The following is a 24,265-nucleotide window of genomic DNA, read 5'->3' as shown; positions in this document are numbered from 1 at the left end:
CCATTAAAACTGCCAATACAAAGCCACGGTTGGTACGCGCTGTGCGCGCTCTCGCAACAATGGCCCTGAGAACACAGAGTCCCGTTGGGTAACAAAGAAAAAACTTAATATTTAACGCCGTCGTGTAACTTGGAATTATACTATTTTACGTGTTAATATTTTCTGAATGTTACAAGCGTAACTAAAATGACGTACAGTACATGGCCGAACACACATTTAGGGTGCAGTTTTACTTTTGTGCTTACCCACTTGAAGGCACTTCCTGTCGAAAACGGGGCCGAATGAGAAGTACTCCGTTTTCAGCACAACTTTTAGTGACATATCTCTGTTGTGAATATCTGTTGTTAATATAGGATGTTCTTTAAATTACATTTCGGCAATACTTTATTATATAATACTGTAATCTATATTCGTACATTATTATATTTCATCACGCTGTGCTTTAACAACACAAAGTAAGTAGACGCAGGCGCCCAGTTAATTCCAAAGCAAATTTAAATGCAAATGTTAAATAAATATTCGCATGATGCCGCATGTATTGAAAACTGACCAAATAAATAGTTTTCTGGTTCTGCCTTCTTCAGTCACATTTAATACACTCAACATGGCAGTATATGTAGTTTTAGGCAATGAGGTAAAATATTTATGGTTTCTACTTACGTTTTAAATATTTCAGTACCCTACTGAAAAGGATAAAATGCGATGTTGAAATTAAAAATGTTAAACGTCACGAACAGGATTCGAACCTGTGCGGGGAAACCCCATTGGATTTCGAGTCCAACGCCTTAACCTCTCGGCCACCGTGACTTCATACGGATGAAGTTTCCAGTAAATGCCCTTAATAGGTTGTCAAGGCCTCATCTAAATTATGTGTCGTATATATTTAGTTTTAAATCTATTTCGCGTATACGCTGGAATAAATTCATAACACCTTTCTCAGCACAATAGTGAGGTGTGCACCTAAATAGGGACCTAACGGGTGGTGTCACTGACTGGTGCATCTAAAATGGCGCAGCTACGCGAAATCGGCTGAGCCACAATGGCGACCCACGGCTACAAAGCGGACGATGTTCCTCTATTATCTGTTTTAGAAACAGTCACTAGCTATAGTAATACAAATAAAAACACTGCTTTACAACAGCCATAACAAGCCAGTTTACATTCTGTGTTTAGTTTAGTCAGCACTGCACTGCAGCTCTTCCAGTTTGAATAGGACCACAGTGGAGCGAAGGACACCATCATCTGCCTACTGGACAAAGCTTACATCAAACTAGACAGGGCAGGCAGCACTGTGAAGATCATCTTTGATTTCTCTTGTCCATTAAACACCACAGCGCCTTGGGTTTTTTTTTAGCGGGGGGTAGTACATGCCAGTGGAGCTGTCCATACAGTCCTGGGTTCAAGACCACCTGACTGGCAAAGCATAATTCATCACTCAGACATGTCCATGTGCAGCACATATTTATTGCCTTTAGAAGTGTCAGTGTTGTGGTTTTTTTGTCTGATTACCGTGCTGCTGGAGTAGTAGTACGAGATACACCCTCACCAACCCCTGCCTATAGTAAATCATGGTTTTTCTCATACATGGAACAGCTAGTGAGTTGCATGGACTGCTGTGTGGCCCTGTGGTGGTTCCAAGTTATAGGCATATGCAGCACAGCAAGTCTGCTTGGTGGCCAATTTTAATGCGCGTAACCTCAAACACACAGAACTCGGGTATAGAACTTACTGACCGTACCACTCGTATCATAATTTTATATAATTTATGCACAATGTAATTGTTTTCTTAATAAAGATATAACGTGGAGACCAGAAGATTGCCTCACGTGTTTATGTAATTCCATGGTGATAAATTAGATTCATACATTTATTTTTTTTTTTCTGAACATTAACAATAGCAATTATGAGCAGGCAAGATTTCAAAACATATTGGTCAGAGCTCTATTTGTATGATGTTATTTTCAGTCATCAACATCTGTAAAACCTACATATATATAAAAATCAATGCAATGCTAGATGCTAGTGTAAAAGAAAAAAACTGACTAGAAAAAGTTGAGGGTCAAGGTTTGAAAGTTTTCAACAGTTCTTAGTGTAATGTGTACTTTCTTAGTCATAGAGTGGATTGAATTGTCCAAAGAACTGATGCTATGATGTACTTCTATGCTTGCAGATAAGCAAAAACATATTTATTAATGAGGGACATGAAACGTCACCACTAAGCAGATTGTGACAGTGGGAGGGATTCGGCAAATGTTCCAGGTTGTTGAGTGAATGCAGCTCTCCACTGAACTGCACATTGTTGTACCATGATAAAATCCTGCAGCTGGTGCTCCATGAACTGGTTGTTGGCACTTCAGCTTCTTACTGACCTTGGTCATCCCATTTTGCAATGATATTCCTTCTCAGTAGACAATACACTCTTGATATTTGTTAACTGCAGGTGTGGTGATGGTGATAATGTGCTGTATGAAACAAAGCCACACTTTTTCTAGCTATAGCAATGACCCTACTAATTTATACAGCTGGGTTGGTTTTAATTGATAACTTGGGGTAAGTACCTCAGTGAAGGATTCTACAGGTGGAGGTGAGATTAGACCTTCAACCTCTGAGTCCAAAGGCATGTGCTCTAAGTGCTACACTACCTGCTACAATTGCATCTTAAACCATTAACCTACTTGCAGTCATTTGCCTTTTTAGACAGGTGCATAACTTTTTCTGAATTGGAGGAATTTACAGTACCAACGTTTCACAAGAGTACTACAACAGGAAGTGGGATTCAAACCTGCAGTATTCCGATCTATGCTACCAGCTGACCAGAAGGTACTAGTACTGCTTTTTATCACAGTTGTTGATGTGTACATATCAGTGTGATATATCCATAATTTCCCATCTTTAATATAATTAGTTTTCAAAGAAGCTTAACTGGTATTAAATGCAATTATTGAAAGGTTAGAGGTAAGTACTAGTCTCCAGCGTATTGCTTGCAAAACCATTCTTTGGCTGAAAGAATGGAGAATGGTTTTTTTTACTGATCTAAGTTCTCCTTGTGTGGTGCAGGTAAGGTGAAGTGTTGTTCCACAGTTCCTGAGCTTGACACCGCTTACCCCAAAATGGTAATTACAGCTTCTGTAGACTTGACCTTGGGAAATTATGAAAAATACCATGGAAGGTGGCATGTTCTTTGAAACAAGTATCCAGAAGAGGGAGACACAGGCCATGATAGTGTTCTGGCACAGTCTCTCTGGGGATGCAGTTCCTCTTCTGCAGTGTGTAATGGAAATTGCCATCCATATTTGCTACTATCATGCAATTAAAATCGCAAAATTTACCCCAAATGGAGACCCGGCAGTGAAGTTGTTCTTCTAAGGGCCTGATGTTTCTGTATATGAAACTTTTTTTTTTTTTAAATAAAGTTTGATGATAGGTCTGCAGTGGTTTCAGTGGGGCTATGACACCAAACTTGGAATTCAGATATTGTTGTTGGTCTTCTGTCCCAATTTTTATTCACACGCCAATGTATCCAAAATTCAGCAGCTACAATCCTAGCTGCAGTACCAGGGGTTCTCCTTCTCTGAGCCCCTTTAAATACAAGTTTAAGACCTACATGTTTAGAATTGATTTGAAATAACACATTGAAGTGCTCCCTTTCACCCATTTTCTCACATAGTTTTTTTTTTTTTTTAACTGTTTCATCTTATGTTATTTAGTTTTATTTTATTGGTGGTTTCTTGCTCTATTTTTTATTTTTCTTGTAAATTTCTGTAAAAATTAAAAAGCTCCTAGTTAAGAAATTTCTAGTGAAAAAGTCTGGTGTCACTGGAATGGTTAGACAAAATTCTGGGAAGCCTGTCAAAGACTAATCTGAAAAAAGTGCACTATATGCTGATGAAATTATACAAATGTTCTAATATTTTACTGTTGAAAGTAAAAGACGATTGTTTCTTCTGAGGAACCAAATTTTGGAAAAAGTAATCAACATGTAGGTCACAGGACATTGACAAAGGCTACTTCAACCAGAGGAAAAAATATATTTCAATAAAATATAATCACGCAGACATAAACAAATTACTTTGGTATCAACATTGTTAGCTCCTGGAAAAATGGAAACATTTGAAAAATTTAATTACAAATGTTTATTGTAAGGTACCACATTTTGTGGCAAAATATTAAACATGGACAATTCAGAGGAGACCACACTTGTGTGTGAAACTGTGTGGAAATGCTGAACTGGGCATGATAAAGTGGAAATACAGAATTCAATGTGATTAAGTGGGAAGAAAAACATTGGAGGCAGAATAATACTATATTTACAGATTTATTTTCTGTAGCAAATAAGGTTAAATAGGTTTAGGTTTTTTCAGTGGTAAATAGGTTTTCTCAAGGGTATGACAGAAGGACTTATTCTGTTGTTTCGGTTGTTGCCTTTATTTTACAAATCTATTTCCTTACCTTAACTATTATGCTGAAAATAGGGAGTTGAAGACTCAACCCTGAAGTACTCTTTGTAACTTTCTCTCTTTATCCAAGTTTTTGTGGCTTTAATTATATCAGCAAGAAATTCAAAGGAATGACATTAGCAGAGTCAAAAATCCCAAAGCCTATGTTGCAGGGATCAAAGGTCACTTACAGACAAATTATGTCTTTAATATGCAGATACAACAGGGCTATTATGAGGACTGAATACTGCATTATATTTACAGAAACAGAACTGTAAAAAAAATAATCTTTTTCACCCTTGAACAGTATTGTTGCCAAAAGTGAAAAATAACATTTCACATCATGTAGTTCAGGAGTTGTGAGAAAATAATGACACTGGAAACTGTCTAATTAATTATTTATGTTACTTTGTAAGGTCAAGAAGGTACACAAGTTTCATATCTCACAGAAAATAGTTTTATATGCTGTCTGCTATGAAGGAAGAGTCGTGGCATCAGGCATTTCTTTGGATAAAATATAATCATACTGGCATAAACAAATTACTTTGATATCAGCATTGTTAGTGGCTGGCAACATGGTAACATTACAGACCTCAACATTCATAGGAAAAAATCAAAGCCTAAAATCTTTTAACAAAATCTCAAACCATTTTCACAAGTTAATTAAACCTCTACCAAAGGTGAGCACAGTAATATGCATTTTAAAGAATCCCACTCCATGAAAGTCAGTAGTTTAAAAAGAGAACAACTTAATGAAAACTGGACGAAATATTTTGTCACTTCTCAATCCTGCAAATTTATTCAGCAAGCAATCTTCTAAAAGTAAGACATTAAATGCTGCATGTCTTTCCTGTTTTACATCCTTACCCTCACACTTAGAATTACAGTGGTTGGATTGTGCTGCATTGCTCTTGTAGATCAACTTCACCCTCTCCACTACAGCTTGCCAGGTGCCACAGGACGTGGTTTAAGGCATATGGTACTAGCAAATAATACAGCAGAGTCTGTTTTTGTCATCCCATGCACCACCTTGGAAGTCAGTCAGCGGTAGAGAGAAAAAACTCTATGCCGACTCTACAGCAAGGACATCCTGCTGTGGAACTTCTTGGCTGTGTAAATTTTTTTGTGCTGATTTCTATCTCTTCAAGCTTTGGGAAATTGCCCTCCCAGTAGGAAAAGAAAAGCAACACACCCATTTACTCCCTTTCACTTAATCCCACCTATCAATCTCACCCTGACCCAGAATGATATTTCAGCTTTGACTCAGAGGCTGCTTCAGTGGAGCCCACCTGTCCACCCTCCTCTTACTCTTAAAAGTATAGCACCTCAAAGACCGTCAAATTTAAAACCAGTGCCTCACCCATGCTGAACAGCCACTCTGCCAAATTCATAGCAAAACTGGCTTGACAAATTGCCTCTTGATGAGTCATTAGTCAGAGATTTCCTTTCTGCTCCATTCCCTCTGTACTTATTTAGAGTGCAGAATGCACTGGCCCAACAGGATCATTGACCTACACGGTCTTGCTGCCATGCTTGCTGATCTGTCAGTCTCCCATTAATCACCCCTATTTGGGGAATTAGCCATTCTCTATTACCTGCAGTGGTTTCAGGGACACAGCTGTTGTTCTGTCCTCCTGACACTGCAACATATAGAACTCCCGAGATGCATCTTTCCTCATACTCCGCCATGTGTATGTATGTGTATTCATGAGGTATAATACCTGCAGTGATGTAATTGCCATAAGTTAAGAACAGATGATTCAGTTTGAACTCCAAGGTGTATATATTCTTGTGCTTTTCTGAATTTTTAATGCATCCATGGTATTTTTTAGGCACACCATCAACAGGCATGTCTGGCTCTTCACCGATCCATCAATAGGCAGCATGTGCAATGCTTTTAAGATCCAGCAGGTTTTGCACATGTGCTCAGTACTGTGCAGGAAGGATCAACAGGTCAAAAAAGCCTGCCAGTGAACTCTTCCAAAAGCAAGATGTCTATCAAAGTTAAATGTTTACTGTATTTTGAGTCTATCAAAGTTACATGTTTGCTGTATTTTGAGATAACAGGAATTTGTTTTTCTTCTGAACTGTCAAGATGCACAATGGTCATGCAAATAACAGAAGCCTTACAAAACTGAAGAAAAAAACTAAGTCAGTTTTGAGTATGGGAATTAATAAAACATTTGGAGATGGCCCAGGTCTTGCTACATCATTTACCTTTTGCAGTGTGAGGCAGAGGCTGTCTAACATGTTTCCCATCTAAGACTTGAAGATACAGACTATGTGGATCATGCAGTGAATGCCACTACATTGCAGCAGAAGGCTTTCTTAAACAATGTATGAGGCTACGTTAACCAACTCAAGATGGACCTTATCATGAGACCTTGAGGTGTGTGGTGGTGCATTCCACATCTGGTCGCACTACGTTACCTTTCCCATTCAACTTGAGATAACAGTTTTCTGACGGAAAGGTGTAAAATTGGGCAAATGCCCTTTTAAAATACACTTCATGGAGTCTTGCTGTATGGTGGTCATAGTAGTACACTAGGGTAAGATGAAGTACATTATGTTGGAAAAGGACAAGGCAGAACATGCAGTTCTCTCCTCCATTCAGCTGGCAGCAGTAGGAGAAGCACAGGGATTCCAAGTGTGTATCTTTCTGGCATTGTCAAAACCCTACATTTTTTGACAGTTGGCTGAGAAATCACATGCTTTTTGTTGCCAGAAAACTCAGAAGTATCTGGTACAGCTTCAAAGGTTTGGGAGTGGAGGACCATGGACATAGATGTATTTGCTTGTTTTGATGAACAGTGGGTATTAGTCAGATTTGACTTTGACAGGAACAGAAGCACCAGGCACACTAAGTATATGGTGCCTTGAGAGGTGAGGTTGTGTAGAGAATAGCAAGCTGTTCTAGATCTGTGATGAAGGCTGCTGGGTGCTGCTTGGGGGGGGGGGGGGGGGGTAGTATAAAGGTGCTAGAGGAAAAAGGGGGCAGGAGGGACATTGGGAAAATTACTCCACAGAAAGCCCCTCAGACTGGACCACTCCTTCCACGTGACTCTCCTTTTGCTTGGGGGCCTCCACATCCTCTTTGACTTCTGGCTCTTCTTCCTTGTCCTGATCTGGTTGCTGCAGAGTGGTGGACAAGCCCTCTTCAGTGTTGCCATTTTCTGTGATGGATAACTCACCCTCCAAGCTACATGCAGAGTAACTTGTGGGGTGATCCTCATCATGATGCAACAGGATGGTTGCCTTCACTTCTTCCGGTGATGACGGCGGGTGGGATTCTGCTTTGATGATAGGGTGGCCCTCATCTGTGCTTCCATTAGGTCCTGCAGATGCAGTCGTAGGTGAAGCTTCCCCACTCCGCTCCTTCTTTACGTTGAAGGTGAGTGCAGACACTTTGAATGAGGAGCTCCTGGAGCTGGGGCTCTTCGGGTGGTTGGGTGTGAAGCTCTTCTTAATCTTTTCCCGCTGCTCAGGGGAGACAATTTTGGTACTGATTTTGTTCATCTTCTTCTCAATACTCTGACGTGAGAAGGCCTTCTTTAGGGTATCAACCTTCTTCAAGCTGGAGCGCTTCAGGCGCTCTGCACGAGACCACTCAGCACGTTCACTGCTCAACTCCCGGGTGGCCAGAGCTTCCTCAGGATCCTCTTCCCCATTGGGTCCAGCCTCCTCATCAGAAGAAAGGCTGATGGTATGCATCCCTTCTTCCTGGCAATAGTTTGCATCCACTCCTGGAGCCTCTTGGTCCACAACTTGAGAGTTGCGCACGGAGTCCTTGACAAACACACTAGAGGGAATCTCATTCTCATCCTGAAACAAAGGAAACATTCCATCAGCATAAGGCAGCATAGCAGTGTCAACAGTGATGACCGGCACACGGATCAGTTTTAAAGTATATCCATATACAAATAATAATGATAAAAGTCAGCTAGGACAAAAGGAACATAAATTAATCAAGACAATGTAAATGGGGACGAGACATCAGTCCAAAGGTCATTAATGTATGTTTTAAGGTCTTGTTGGTAGTTACTTGACTGAACTTCTTACAGTTACTTGATCGATACTAAACTTTACAGTAGGTCCAACAAACACAGATACTTGTAAATTTCAGTATAACCATTAACCCAGAGTAATATTTTTTTAGATTCATGCATGTGAAATGGTTGTAGTATTTTAAGAAAATTGGTAGCATTTCCTAAAAAAAACCTGAAGCTTCCATTTTTGGTGTCGCACGCCGGGGTGGGCTAAGGGTCAGCCGGAGGGGGGGCGGAGTCACAGCACCGGATTCTAATCAGGTCCTCTATTTCTTCCCTCAGGTGGACCAGTGAGGGAGAGAGCGTGGAGCCTGGACCCCGGAGACGAAGCCAGAGTCCCAGGAAGCACGAGCGAGAGCACACTGCCCTCGATCCCACACCTGGAGCACCACCCCCCCGACACCAGTTCCCTGTGCCCCCTTTTCCCCCTTGTCCCTCTGTCCCCTGACCCATCTACCCATTAATAAAACCCCGTAACAAGCACTGCTCGTGACCGTCTCGGCCTCCCTTCTGTTACAATATCATGTCACAGTAACCTGAGATTTAGGTATATTTAATACATATTAAAGGGTCCGCACCTTGTTCAAGGGTGCTACAAAGAGAGTGGGAATTCTTTCCCATTCTCCTGCTGCTCCTGTAAATGTAGAATTATCTCTAAATTTAAATAACAGTAATAAATAATAATAAGATAAATAATAATAAAATTAGAATATTTTAAAATATAGAATAATTTCTGTTTTTTTTTTTTTTTTGCCAAATTTAAAGTAAAGAGCTCTGCTTTTGGACCCAAAGATTGCAGGTTTGAATCCTACCTCCAGCTGTATTCCAACTGAGCAAGGGACTTACTTTGAATTGCTCCAGTAAAAAAACTACCCAGCTGTATCGAAGGGTAAATAATTGTAGGTAGTTCAATGCTGCAAGTTGTTTTGGAGAAAATCATCAGCGAAATGAATAAATGATATTAGGTTTGTGTCCTAAGTAGCTTACAATTGTTTACCCTTTTACACAGCCAGGTAATTTGTACTGGATCAGTTCAGCCTATGTACCTTGATGAAGAGCACTACAGCAGGAGTTGGATTTCCTTTAAGAAGAAGGAACGCCTCTAACCACTATACTACTGTATCTATTTGCTGTTTTATATGTAGCTGTAAGGGAATGTAGAGAAAGCGGCCCAATGGCAAGTACGTAGAGCTGCAGGGAAGGAAGGAACTCAGGAAAACACATGACGGTCAATGTTCAGCCCCACTCTTGCTGCCTTCAGACAGTGTAGGTGAAGGATGCTGGGGAGGTGGAGAAAAATAGCGATGCTATCCAGTAAATCTGCTTCTCCAACACCCTCTACTTATTCATTCAAGGCTGCTGGAGGCCTGAGCATGAAGATTCAGCAGCTCATGCTCCCACAATGTTCATGGCCACTGTCGGATTTCCTGTCCAAGCCAACAGAACAGTGCAGGTCTGTCGGCTCCCTTAGTTTCATGGATAACTGGAAACCCGCTGTTAGTGTATTGCTCTATGAAGTAGTGCTAACAGCGAGGACAAGGAATACCCTACCTTCATGGGGAGAAAATTTGGGCGTGCCTGGGAACATCCATCTCTTTGAAGAATGCACATCTGCCCTGCGCCCCCTAACTCTGATGATTTACAGGGCTGTGCTCCTCCACGCTCCACACCCCTGAGCTCCAGCATAATAGGGGAGCCTTCAGCAATTCAGTGTGTGAGGGAATGTTGTTTTGGATTTGCTGCTGCAGAGGGTAATGCACTGAGAATACTGGCTCTGAAACCCACTGATCTAAGAGGTGTATGGCACGCTGCTTGGGGTCAGAGAACGCACATACTAGAGTACTGTCATAAATCATTCAAAAGACTGGGTTTGAACTAGAAGGTTCACAAACTAAAAAAATCATTGACACAGTAAGCAAGATAGCTGTTGGACATTGCAGCATGCAGACCATCCCGAGATGTATAAGTCCCATAGTGGCTGTATGAGAGAGGGTAGAACTGAATCAGAATCAAAAGTAGAGTGTTGACAGAGACAGGAAGAGTAATCATTCAAGCACTGTACTAAGAACAACATGCCCTCACAAGACACACACACACATTTTCAGAACCGCTTGTCCCATACAGGGTCACGGGGAACCAGAGTCTAACCCGGCAACTCAGGAGGGGGAAGGGACACACCCAGGACGGGACGCCAGTCCACCGCAAGGCACCCCAAGCGGGACTCGAACCACAGACCCACCGGAGAGCAGGACTGCGGTCCAACCCACTGCGCCACCGCACCCCCTACACCCTCACAAGACATTGACTGGCAAACATGTTGGAGCCAAATGCAACAACACCAATGTAGTTTTACAGCATTTAACTAACAAGCTCCTTCCATTGAGAAAAGCCTAGCCAGCTTCCAAGTTAGCATTCCAGACCATTGTCCTAACAAGACACCTTTCCTTGGAAGGACCTCTATGCTTAAACCGGGGATTTTCAAAAGGCTGTCATAGGAGTTTGTTTTGCAGGGATAGTGCTCTTCAGAAATGAACGGATAACCGGTTTTTCAGCTCCCCGCTTCAGGTGAAATGGCACATTTCCATTTTCTCTGCTCACAGACAGACGATGGGTACAGCAGTTGTTGCATTCTGGGATGAACAAGATCTGCAAAAGTGCTAAGAAATTTCCCATGTTGAGCTGTTTCTTCTTGATTGCTATTAACTTTAACCCTAAACCCATTGCATCTAATGAATGAAAGCATGAAATCTGCAGCACCCTTCACCATACAAAGACATAAAAATGGGTTGAGCTTTCATACTTTGTCGGGTTGAGCTCTTGCTCTTATACCGTTCACTAAATGAATAACTGGGTGCAGGTGGCATATTCTTGCGCCCCATGCACAGAATATGTGGTTTTAAGAGAACACAAGACTGCTACTGATGTTTATGGAGAAATAACCCAGCTAATTATTGCATTCTTCATAGACAGGGAGATTTTTCAGCTGTGCAGTCAGCTCAGGACAAGTAGAACATTAATGGCCTACTTAGCATATGCTTTCCACTTCTGGTTCAATGTAAGTTGGAGTAATTTAAATCAATTATGAAGAATCCAGAGAGATCCTTTTCAGGGGAATATGGACTTGCTGAAGCTTGCCAGGCCTGGCGAGTGATAGTTGTATTAGACTTGTAATAAATCTACCTCTGATGACAGCTGGGATGGTACACCCCAGGAATGGAAAATCTTGCCTCTGCAGAGACTTGGAATTGCTCCCATGGGAGTGGCTTCCACTCTCCCACCTCTTGAAGAGAGCAGAATCAGTTACACTCTTCTCATTTCTCATTCTCATATCACAGTCTGCACACTTCATTTCTCCTCATTTTATTTTTAACTTAAGGTGCAGATGTGTAACACCAAGCAGATATGGTTTGAGATGCCAAAACCTAGGAAAACATTTATGAGTTTAAAAGAATAATTTTGCCCAGAAGACAACTAGCACCTGACATTTATTGTTTTGCTGCCAAATTGATGCTTTTCCGGAAAGCAGCTTTCAGGTGTACAAATTCACAAAACTTGCATGATGCTAGGGCAATTCAGATTACACACCTCAAGGACGTTTTTGGGATTCAGTCTCACAACATTAGTATTTTAACCCTTTGTTCTTAACCGCTAAATAACTTGGTGTCCTAGCTGACAGTAAATTTACAGTTGGCTCAGAGTATTTTTCCGTTTCAATCCATAATACAGGTGATGCTTTTCAAGGGTGAAGTTCACACACAATTGATGGATAGAATGGAGCTTCATATGGGACCCTCATCAACCCCTCCCCAGAGTACAGCCTTTGCTCGACCTAGAATGAAAGAATAGGAGTGTCCCAAAACAGGCCTCTGTGGCTCACTGGATTACTGAGGCGGAAACTTCATTTGAGGGTGAAGGGAAAGGCATGAGGGAAAGGGGGACATGGCCAGGAGGAATGAGGGGAAAGAGGAAAGAAGAAAATCTGAAAGAGACTGAGATAATAATAAGTTGATGAGAGGATGGTGCAAGAAAATGAGAAGCAAAGAGCACCAAAAAAGGATCGTCAACACCCCACCTCCTCTTCAGCTCAGCTCAATTCTACTTTGTACTCAAGATATTAGCCCAATATATGAACTCCAAACAAGCTGTCTTCTGTGCACTCCTAATATTTCCTTTCTGGAATATAATGACGCCATGATACACAGCTAAACAACGGTCAGTGAAATCTGCAGGGTTTCAACTGTGATGCTTGAGCAGGAAATTGGAGCCTGCAGAGTTCACTCAAGCATGGGGAATGTCTGTAATTATGAGGATGTGCAAAATTTTCTTCTCCTAAACATTTTTTGTCTTAACAGATGCTTTTCTCCAAAGTGACTGCAAAGATTAACCTTAAACTATTAATTTGAAACCACCATCAAAATATTATAAAACTGAACTCCCTTTCTCCCAAACCTCTATAAAAAGTTCATTAGACATGTTTAAAAACTTTATGAATTGGAATCACCTATTAAGGATATTTGTGAATTCACAGGAAGTCCGTGTTTGGAGTTTATATGATAAATTACAGAATATTAAACATAGAAAATCCATTGTCCTTTACATTCAAATGCAAAAATTTGCAGAAGGTAACTCTATCTTCTATCTTGACATTGATAGCTTCCTACTATTGCAGTTTTGTAGAGTAAGAATATATTTTTTTCAAGCATCTGCAACTCTCTGACATGCAGCTGCCCACTGAATAAAGGTTTTAATAAAAACTAACTGTTGTACAGGTGTACCATAACATCTGGATTTTTGCAGTAGATACAAAGAGAAATGATATTGTAAAAGAGTCCAAAGCTTAAGAAAATTAAATGATATTTAACCATGATGAAAAAGTATTAAAACCATGAAAAAACTGCACTGATTTACATTTAAGATGAAGCTCAGAAGTAAAGGCTGCTGCTTTACATACAGCAAGATCTCACATGAACAGTTGTAAATATACTGAATAATGTTTCAAGTTTCAAGTTTTTCTTTGTCACATACACAGCCATGCTTAGTACGACGTGCAGTGAAATGCTTTTCCGACTGTCCACGGTACAGGTAAATAAGGCAATGCAAACAAGCAGAAACTAGGAACACACTCCAGGAATATGAGGAATATATGTATATGATGATGAAAACAGGAAAGAATAAATAATAAAATAAAGTGGGATATAATGTGTGTAGTCCAATATTACATATTAAAGGTTACATAAAAGTGCAATGTGTACAATGTTGTGTGTGTGTGTGGGGGGATCTATATACTGTACATCATTTTTGTCATCTAAAAAAAAACAGTAGTCAAAATGTTCCTCCAGAGTAAAGGCAAAAATAAAATTTCTGTCAAGTAAAAATAGAATGTAATGTTTTCCAAGGAGTGTAAGTAAACTGGGATGTTTACTGGTGTAAATTTGAAAGTATAATGTCATCCTAGTGGAATGTTCACTAGGGCTGAAAATAAAGTGACATTTTATCCCAAGAGTGAAATCATGTCTTATAATCTCCAGAAGATCACGCAAATGGCCCAGGAAGTCAGATCCACACAATCTGTGTAGGAACGTCTGTAGGAGTCTTGTAAGTGAAGAGGAGACCACAAGGCACACATATAGTCAATGTGGTAACTCATGTGCGACAGGACTTTCGATTCAGTCCTCTAGGCCATAAGTCTCTAAGAAATAGTTGCAATCACTGGGTGCTAATATGACTTGTACTGGAAAATCTGGCAACATTTTCAGGTTTGCTTCAGGGAATCAAAAAGGCTTTACTTCAATGACAAAAACAGTTGAGTCAACAACTGGAGCAGTAGTGATGCAACAGGTAGCTCTGGTCTCTCATAGTGCCTAAGCTGTTAGACCGAATGTGGGTTTGATCCCGGCTTGGTCTGCATGTGCTTCCTCCCACAGTCCAAAGATGTGTTTGAGATGAAATACATGCACGCAGTCTGAAACCACTTATCCCATGCGGGGTCGCGGCAAGCCAGAGCCTAACCCAGCAGCACAGGCAAGGCTGGAGGGGGACACACCCAGGACAGGACACCAGTCCATCTCAAGGCACCCTAAGCAGGACTCGAACCCCAGACCCCTCTTCCAGCAGGCACAGGCCCAACCCCCTGCGCCACTATCAGATAAAATAGCGACTCTAAATTGCCCACACTGTGTATGTTTTCTACATTCCCATGATGAATAAATGGGTGAATGACTTATAAGGAGTTTAGTGCGGTGTCTCTAACATTGTTCTTCACCTTGAATAAAGGTCTCTGCTAAATACCACATAATAACTACTGTATGTCACTTTGGAGAAAAGCATCTGTTAAATGAAAAAATGTACTGGGGGCACATTGTGAGTGATTCATAAGTCACACAGCCTTTATCTTAGTAATAGGAGCCTTTGTAAATATTGGAGGGTGTGTCCACCACTGCCCCTCCCAGCTCTCTATGGCAATGATACAAACACTAAGGAATCAGTGAAAAGAGCGCTACCTGAGACAGGTACGTCTGTTGGTCAGTGATCAGCGTCAAGACGTGTATAGATGTGCATTTGTAAGAGAGTTTATAAGAGCAGGTGCCTTATAGTACATATCCATTGGTTTCAACCACTTTGGGCTTTGGCAGACATCTCTTTGCGAGGGTCATTTCACTTGCATGCATACTGCTGTGTTTCTGCCATATGCTACTGAGCTTTGATTAGGTGTGACTGTCCCTGTGCTACTGGACCAGTGAGAGCGGCACATCCGCCCAGACTCTTCTGCACCATGGCCCACTCTCCTCGTGCACTTTGACTTGTAAAATGTCCATTTGCATTTGCTTTGTTTGCTTGTATGTGGGAGGAGAATGTGATACTCTGTTTTGTGCCTGGGTGTGTTGTGATTGTGCTGGTAAATAACGTAAAGGCACCAGTGAACCGAGCAGGCCACGTAGCACATTTTGTAGAATGACTTCTGTTCTGTGAGGATTCAACGATCATGGTGCTTACAGTTTCTAGGGAACGCTTCATTAATATATATTACTGTCCATGTAATGCATATGTATATACATTAAATTACATGTACATTCAAGTATTTGTACTTGGGATAAATTTTTCATTGACATGACAGAACAGTTCAGAGGACATTATGTGCTAAAATAGTGGATAGTTGCTGCACCTCTTTTTAGGCCTGTGCCAAGGCACTGGAAGGACAGAAGGTGACTCTGAGAAGAAACACCTGCAGCTCTTGGCAAATGAAAAGCAGATTATATGTGATCACAGTCCTTGACCCATTCTCTTTTAGTGCACATTATGCAGAGCAAGCCAGCAGCTCCTTTGTGTGACCACAGCCAAATTACTGTGTACCTAAAAAGGACTGGCCCTAAATGCAGCTCCCATAAACAACCAGTATGCTGTACAACATCATGACATACACACTGGAAATGGTGCATGAGTATATAAGGAAGAAAGAATGACCAAAACATACAATACTTTCTAGTTTCAATATACCCTCATAATAACAGTAGGTGTAGCAATAATGAGAAAAGAAAATTTGAAAGTAGTTTTATATATTACATTTTAAAGTACATGGACCTGAAATATAATTTACATTCTAATCTGAGACACTAAAATATTACAGGAATGCTATGGGGGAAAAAAAACAGATGAATAAGAAAAGTTGTGGATGACATCAGTAGGTGGTTTCACTAGTTTAAACAAAGTTTTAGCTTTTAATTAATTTAATTTAAACTTCATTTAAACTGGCCATCTAAAATGTGTTGAAAATCTGGTGAATTAAAAAAAAAAAAAACGTAAAATATAAAAATGTGGGACACATTGATCACACAGAACAAGCTCACAGAACAATTGTTCTGACATGTCAAGTGAGATGGAAAATTATCAGGAAAGGAACAATGTGTTCAGTTCAGGAAATTTAATAATTACATTAAATGATCTCGTAATGGAAAAAACGGCATGCATGTGAGATCAAAAAGAAATCTTGAACTCACTAATGTTAAGGTTGAAATGCAGTTATTACAATCCCTTGACAAAACACAACGATGTTAAGGTCATATGATGTGTTTTATCTGGAGAATATTGCAGTAAATCTATTTATAGTCTGGTTTTAAATGTGAGCTGACCATCTTTTTGACCTCCACAAGAACAGACCAGGAGCTCCACCACTAAACTACAGAGACACAGTCCAGCTTGTGGGCCGAATGGTGTTTCCAATGAGACGATGCTGCCAAAAACTCACAAAATCCTCTTAAATCTATTCTGTTGCGTCCTCCCTGTCAAGAAAAACGTGGCTCCAACCAAAACTGGGGATTTTTTTGAAAGAATAATGTACATCGTCATTAAATCACAATATGTAAGAATATATACCCAATATGTCTTGATTACCTGCAAAAAATTAAATGTCTTCCAAAATTCATAATTCATATTTATATCCAATTTGCCCTGAGTAAAAGCTTGAAAAAAATAATTTAATTGACAATACAGTTTTATGTATAGGGGGTGATGGGGGCGCGGTGGTGCAGTGGGTTGGACCACAGTCCTGCTCTCCAGTGGGTCTGGGGTTCGAGTCCCGCTTGGGGTGCCTTGTGGCAGACTGGCGTCCCGTCCTGGGTGTGTCCCCTCCCCTTCAGCCTTATGTCCCGTGTTGCCGGGTTAGGCTCCGGCTCGCCGCAGCCCTGCTTGGGACTGGTGGTTTCAGACTCTGTGTTTTATACATTTTGGGGACGTGCAGCATTTTATTTGACAACATGCATGGTTCTTCAGGACAATTTACACTAGTGTGAGGGTAAACCGTCCAATGCTATGAAATTATGCAGGCAGGACTGAAATTCCCAGATGGAAACCAAAAAATGGAATTGCTCAGTCAAGTGCTTCGACTCAGCGAGGCCTTCAGCTTGAGCTCTTCTTTGTTTAACATCACAAACCTTTACAGTTATGGGAACGGACAGGACTTTCGCTCCCTCTGTGGTTACTGCAGCACATCCTGCCTTTTGAGGACAAGTACAGCTGGATCTGGGCCTTGGCTGTAAATATTAGTAGAACAGCACTCTGCACTGGTTCCTGACCTTAGAGAACAAAGAATCCATATGTAACAAACACTAGAGCACTCCCCAGTTGAGGTGTCATAGACATCTGTGACTAAATATGAGCTGAAGCGCTGTCATCTTAGCGGTAAAGCAAGAGAAACACTCAAATTGTGACGAAGCACCGACAATACATGCAATGAAAAACGCGCCATCAGCAAGTATTAACATACAAGTCTGGAATAGACTGAGAAAAATAACAGCAAGTGCCATTCATCTCTGCAAGGCCTTGAAATGTTGAGAACCACACATAGAAAAAAGAGCCCTGCTAATTTGACCCTGAGTTTACTAACTTGTAGTAGCCCATGGCCCTGGGGATGCATCTACACACATACAGGCACTCAACTACTAAATTAGAGCTAAATAAGGAAGAGGGTAAACAAAACTGGATCACCTACTGGAGCACACAAGCACAGAGTAAATTACAGACTATAAACCACAGCCTCTACCTGACTGCAGTCAAAGAGGAGGAAAGACAGGAAAACAGTGAGAAAATACTAATTTAAAACACTAGCTGAAGACAGAAGCTGGTTGGGAAAGAAAAATTCTGTTCCTGTTGACAGTGCTCATAAATTGTGTCTAAATGAATAAACATAGTTGTACAATTGAAACTGGAATTATATTGCCATGTAATGAATTTGGTTTATATAATTTTTCTTACATTTACATTTATTCATTTAGCTGATGCTTTTCTCCAAAGCGACTTACAGTGCAGAAGTTCTTATTTTTGTTTCCTCATTTAGCACAAATGTAAATGTTAACTTATTATACAAAAAGAACAGTCAATTGATCTGAAATGAATGGGACTACAGTTTTATTTCTGATTAAGAGGAGCTTTTCTTGGTTAATTTCTTTTATTTCACCATTTTAAGGTTTATTTTGATTATGCATTGCTGGTTAATTTTTCTATAATATTCTTGTATGCGTGGGGATGTGGTGGCGCGGTGGCGTGGTGGGTTGGACTGCAGTCCTGCTCTCTGGTGGGTCTGGGGTTCGAGTCCTGCTTGGGGTGCCTTGCGATGGACTGGCGTCCCGTCCTGGGTGTGTCCCCTCCCCCTCTGGCCTTGCGCCGTGTGTTACCGGGTTGGCTCTGGTTCCCTGCGACCCTGTATGGGACAAGTGGTTCTGATAATGTGTGTGTGTGTGTGTGTGTGTATTCTTGTATGCAAAACCTATTTATTCCCATTATCTAGCCACAAAACATCTGCATTCTCAGTTGCGTGAGACAAAACGGTTTGACAAATGAGTGTAAACGCAAGTCTAAATGAATGTACTGTAGACAAATCCCGAATATTATATATACATTGTTGCCAAATATTGCAAATGGTATAGTTGTTATGTAGGGGGTGTGGTGGTGCAGCAGGTTTGGCTGGCTCATATGTGTTCTGACAAGTTTCTATCTGTAGCAGAGAGTGAGCTGTGCTTCCTATCCCAGCCTGTAGATGTCAGTAAAATGCAACCAAACAAAAAAAGGAATATGGGGCTGATTCACTAAGCTTGGATCCATAGTGTTTATAGCTCACATCAGGTGTTCAGTAATTGATGATTCCAAAAGTTCCAGGAGGAAGAGGCATCTTGGTGTTTTTATATCAGACATTTTTACAGAATCTGACTAATGAAAAAAATCGAGGATCTCAGTAAGCTGAACAACTGCAATACGTATACATAGCATGATTATGCGGTTAAAATGTTGATTCCTCAACTTATGACCACAAGTGAGACCTGAAGCCTATTTGTAACTTGATTTACTTGTAAATCTAAAGTTACTTTAACACTATTTAACAGTCAATAAGCTTCGTAACACCAACATCCCTAGGTTAGGTGTTGTAAAAACCTCAGATAAACCTAAAATAGATTTGAAAAAAAAAATTCATTATTATTATTAACTTTACAAAATTACAGCAATAAACTTAAACTTAATCTAAACTGACTTAAAATTAAAAGAAATGTTTTATTTCCACAACCTCCTAATGAACCAGTTTCATCCTACAAGCATATGCAATGTTCATCAGCTTTCGAACACTTTCAGATTTTTTATTACCTACACAATGAAAAGGATATCATATACAGATTCCTCAGTATGTCTATGGGTTAGGGTCTACAAACATTAGAAATAAAATTAAACTATATAAAAACATGTTATTCACTTCAAACTACATTAAACAGAAAATCAAAATGACTGAAAATAATTTCTGTTTTTTCACAAACTCCATATTAATGTCAACAGTTCCTTCCATAACACATTTAGCTTTCATCATCCTGTTTTTCATCACCGACACTCAGAAAGACCAGACATGATCTGTAAACACAGTAGAAAGGAGTTGAATAAAAGTGGTCCCACATTCCTATATCTTTTTCGGATGTTTTACTGCCAACTCATTGATAGCTGAGGAAACACAGGTTACTTTCCCTCCACAGCACTCTGCATTTTATTGTCAAATTCTGCCATATATTGATACTTCCAGCTGCATCTGCCTTGCTGTCTCTGGTTTCCCTAGGTATCTGTTTTTTGTGTCTCCACATTTCGATTGTTCCTTTCTTTCGTTTGTGTACTTCAAGACACCTGTAACAAAGATTTTTCACACCTAACTAGTTTTGCAGTTAATACCGTTCCAGGCTGACAGGTGGGTTGTCGTCACTCCTGTTCTCACTTGCTGGGTCTTGCTTCTTGCGTGACATCGTTTCCCGGGCTCCTGTGGTATTTACCTTGCTCCGGAGGAATGGGACAGGCCGCATTCTCGGAAAGGAGCATAGGCACACAGGCCACTCACTTCGTCACCTCAGCTAAGCATGTGGAATTCCCTGGTCATGTTATTTGTTCTGAAGGTGATGGAATCTGACAGCATTCCTGGCAGCAGCTAATGGTGCAGTGTCACTAGCAACAGGGGACTAAGAGTCCGGGATGTGTCGGGTGAAGTCTGGCACGGCCCACCTTCTACACGGCGCTGATGTGCTCTGCAGAGTGTGTGTGTGCGCGTGAGTGTGTGAGAGTAGATCAGTAGCGGCTGAACCCATTGGATCTGAATGCCCTGAGCGGTGACGCCACGGCCCTGGGGCACCGACGCGGAATGGGCCGCACCTCTCCGCAAATCAGTTTGCCACCCCCCCCACCCCACCCCCTTCCTCCCACACAGCTCTGGCATTGTGTGAGCTGGGGGGTTGATTGTTGGAAGGCTGATCCCAGAGAAAAAGAAACAGATAATGTTTTAAAAAAAAACAACACGCGAACTCGCAGACCGCTGCGGTTCTGGCCATGGAGTGCTGGCGTGCAAGTCACTGTGTGCAGGACATCTGGGGGTCTCTGATAGCCGTATTAGGTAACGAGAGAGAATTTTTACATAAAAATAACTTGTCCCTGTCCTTCCTGTTATAAAAATTTGTTCCAGAGGAAACAGAAAGCATGTGGCCAGAAGGCCAGAAAGAAACTGTCCCAGCACTGTGGAGGGAAAATAGGTTGGGTTAGAGGTGTGAGCAAGTCAGCGGGTCGCTTGCACACACACACATACACAGGCACTCACACGCATCACAAGGTAGGGGGCAGGGGTATGAGGGTGCATTCGGCTCTGTAGAGTTACACGCCCGCTCTCATTCAAGCCTCAACGTGCAAACTCCTGGGGCCAAGAGACACTTGCAGAGCATGTTAAACACCTTTACGTCCCCTGTGAATTCATTCCACCCTCCCTTCTATTTATATCCATACAACCATGGGGCTGAACTGCAGCGATGTGCAAATTCAGGCTTTTCTGTATAAGAACAATAGTCGTCTTCTCCGGTTACAAACATAACTCCCACGTCAACTGTCCTGTCTGCATTCACTGCTAGAAACTCCTGCTTCTTTAGCGGGAAGCAAATGCAAAATAAAGAACAAGTCTCCATAATTCAGTCCAAACCTCCATTAAGGTATGTAATGAATCGAATCGAATAGATGCTGTAGAGTGCCATACATTAATTTCTGTACTTTAAAAAAGCGAGATGAAAGGGTCAGCTGATACTGTGGTGGTTAGAGCGTTTGCCTTTCGACCTGAAGATTGCAGGTCCGAGTCTCACTCACTGCTCTCGGACCCTTGAGCTAGGTATTTATCCACGCTGCTCCAGAAGATATATTCATCTTAGCCTAACTAAGTCAAGGTCTTAAGTGCTGAACCCCCCCCCACCTCCAAATTTATGTAAACTAAAGAAACTTTCCTTTAGTTTCCAATAAAAATTACCCAGCTGTACAAATGGGTAAATAACCGTAGGTAGCTTAACACTGTCAGTTGCTTGGAGAATAAATGTAAATGTATAAATATAATTGATACAGCATAAGTGCAGCAATGGGCTGTGTTAGACTGGCGGGGGTTAGCACTAATCACAGGAAAACGATATGAATTCACAGCAAAGCCTTTTTAAAACAATGGGTTTGATAAGTAAATATGAGACGGTTATGATTTCATAAGAGTTTGGCCCTTCATTCTGTAAGAGGTTGACAATCCTGTATAGTTGTGCAAAGCAGGGTCACGCCCTGTTGTCTACCTGGAGGAGGAAAGTATAGCGTGCCAAAAGAAGTCATGGAACCCCCTAAACAAACACAACTCTTCCTTAAGGGTAGACGGCTCCAATGTATGAGTATTGATAAAGGAGAGTACCATGGTTCTGCATGCAGAATCCATGGGTCTCTGCAGGATAATGTCTTGCTCTCCCCACTTTTGCCTGAGAGCAGAGGTACTGGTGGTTTCTTACCTCTTCCATCTTTAGTAGCAACCTGGGAGAGTTTAATCCCATCATTGAACAGAGAACAAGAGCCATTCCACAGGCATACAGAATCTGAGTGTGAACTGACCTTCTTGAGACCACACACACCCCACACATGGTTGCTAAGCATGGAAGAATTATTGCTAAATCACATTAATGTTGCATTACACCGTGAAATGGATGTTGCAAAAAGTCTTCAGTACTCTGAAGGCTCTGGATTGTTGGATGGGATTAGGGATAGAGGATTAAGGGTAGGGTTTAGAGCTAAGGTTGTAGTTAGGTTCAGGGTCAGGACTAGGGTTAGAGCTAAAGTTATGTTCTCTAGTCCAGCAAACTCCAAGTACATACATGCACAATACAGTGTGTAAACTCAGGAAAACTGAGTCACTTTGCCTAAGGAGAATGGATCAGTGAATGGGTGATGGGACTGGATTTGTCCTTGTTGTTTATTTTTTTGGCTCGGTTGTTCATGATTGCCTTGAGCGATTGCTTGCCTCGGTTAGAGATTTTGTAAATGACAGTTCCACTTCCTGATTGTCACGCCTCACCAGCAGCCGACTCCACACTATTGCAGAGGCTCCTCTAAGTCTGGCCCTTGCCCACCAATCAATACGGGCACATCTGCAAAAGCCTAATGCAGATTGTTACAACATGACTTTAAATGTTTGTAAGTGAGAAGTACAATCTCCTCACCACTGTAGGCTTTTAGAAAACCCAACTTCTGCCTTGTCAGACTTGTTGATTTTCCTCCAGCTGCCTGCCTTAGCCTGGTAAACCAGTCCTGTTAACTTATGCGCAGCCACACCCTCAGCACGTCTGACATCTTCTGCAGTTCTTGAGACCTCAGACTAGGTGTACCAGCAATGTATTATGTGTGATTTGATTTCATGTCCACAATGTTGACTGTGAGAAGTCCAGCTCATTTTCTCTATGCCCCTTACCCCTTTCTCTATGGACCACACCAGTCCATCTCCAAGCCAAAAGTCACAGAAGAAGCTCTTACCTGGAAAATGAGCACTTTGAAGTTGTCTCTCCTGAGCAGATGAGCATGGTTGGCCTCCAGCTTCTTCACCTGCACAGCCTGCTTGTCCATCTTCATGTTGACCTCCTTCATGTGCAAGCTAACCTTGCGCGACTTCTCCAGCAGCTTGTTCACAGTGTTGGAGGTGGACGAGTGGCACTTGGAGAGCTTGGTCAGGTCGCTCTGTATGTCGTGCACTGCACCCTCGATCTCCACCTGCCGCTGCTCCATCTTGCGCTGGTTGTCCTGCACCGTGTCCAGCATGTGGACCAGCTTGTCCAGTAGCGTGAGCACCGTGATGGCATTCACCTGGCCACCCTCACCACCAGGTGACAAGGGCACCGGAGGCAGCGGGGACAGGCTGTGGGCAGGGCTCGGGCTCGGCACCTGCAGCTCCTGGCTGTCGCTGGGGCCGGCCAGGCTGCTCTGTTCTGCCTGCACTGCGTCGTCGCCCATGCTGGAGGTTCCGTGCTCGCGCTCACACTCGACTTCTCAGGGGATCTCAGCGTGCGTCCCGTGCCTTCCCGACCCCTGTGGCTTTTTTTGCTCTTAGTGCTTACAAGCGTGTTTGTTAGCGTGTGTGATCTGGAGAGCTCAAGTCGGGCAGGGTCAAGAAGGCTTCCTCCCACCACACTCGTCTTTCCCAGCGCTGTCCTGTGGATCCGTGCTGCTCACTTGCTGCCGCCCTGTCAGCACAGGCAGCTACATTCCTGCCGTCCACATTAAAAAGGTCCACACCCACAGGGGGAGGGGTCTAGGCACTGAGGCGGCCCAGTGCTGGGCCAGTGTACTCTGTGTGTGTGTGTGTGTGTGTGTGTTTGTGTGTGTGTGTGTGTGTGTGTGTGGATGCCTGTGCCCTTTGCCCGCTTAAATGGATGGGTGTGTGTGTTTCTGTGTGTAAACTGTGTGATAAAGGCACAAGTTTGTGTTTGTGTATATGTTTGT

The 24,265-nt window shown here is 41.9% G+C and overlaps 1 protein-coding gene and 1 non-coding gene across 2 annotated transcripts; both read right to left on the bottom strand.

Annotated features, from left to right (window-relative positions):
- Nucleotides 1–725: 725 nt before the first annotated feature.
- trnas-cga (transfer RNA serine (anticodon CGA)) lies at nucleotides 726–807 on the bottom strand. Its single transcript has one exon. It is a non-coding gene; the product is annotated as a tRNA-Ser (tRNA).
- A 4,015-nt stretch (nucleotides 808–4,822) lies between these two features.
- cavin2a (caveolae associated protein 2a) lies at nucleotides 4,823–24,019 on the bottom strand. Its single transcript, XM_018755638.2, has 2 exons — nucleotides 23,303–24,019; nucleotides 4,823–8,258 (listed from the first exon to the last, which is right to left on the bottom strand). Exons 1-2 carry the CDS (start codon nucleotides 23,774–23,776, stop codon nucleotides 7,452–7,454), a joined length of 1,281 nt encoding a protein of 426 aa, XP_018611154.1. The 5' UTR covers nucleotides 23,777–24,019; the 3' UTR covers nucleotides 4,823–7,451.
- Nucleotides 24,020–24,265: the final 246 nt, after the last annotated feature.

The sequence above is a fragment of the Scleropages formosus genome, chromosome 24 (assembly GCF_900964775.1).
Source record: "Scleropages formosus chromosome 24, fSclFor1.1, whole genome shotgun sequence".
Classification (NCBI taxonomy): domain Eukaryota; kingdom Metazoa; phylum Chordata; class Actinopteri; order Osteoglossiformes; family Osteoglossidae; genus Scleropages; species Scleropages formosus.
Note: the sequence above shows the minus strand (reverse complement) of the source record. Positions and strands in the feature narration are given on the sequence as shown.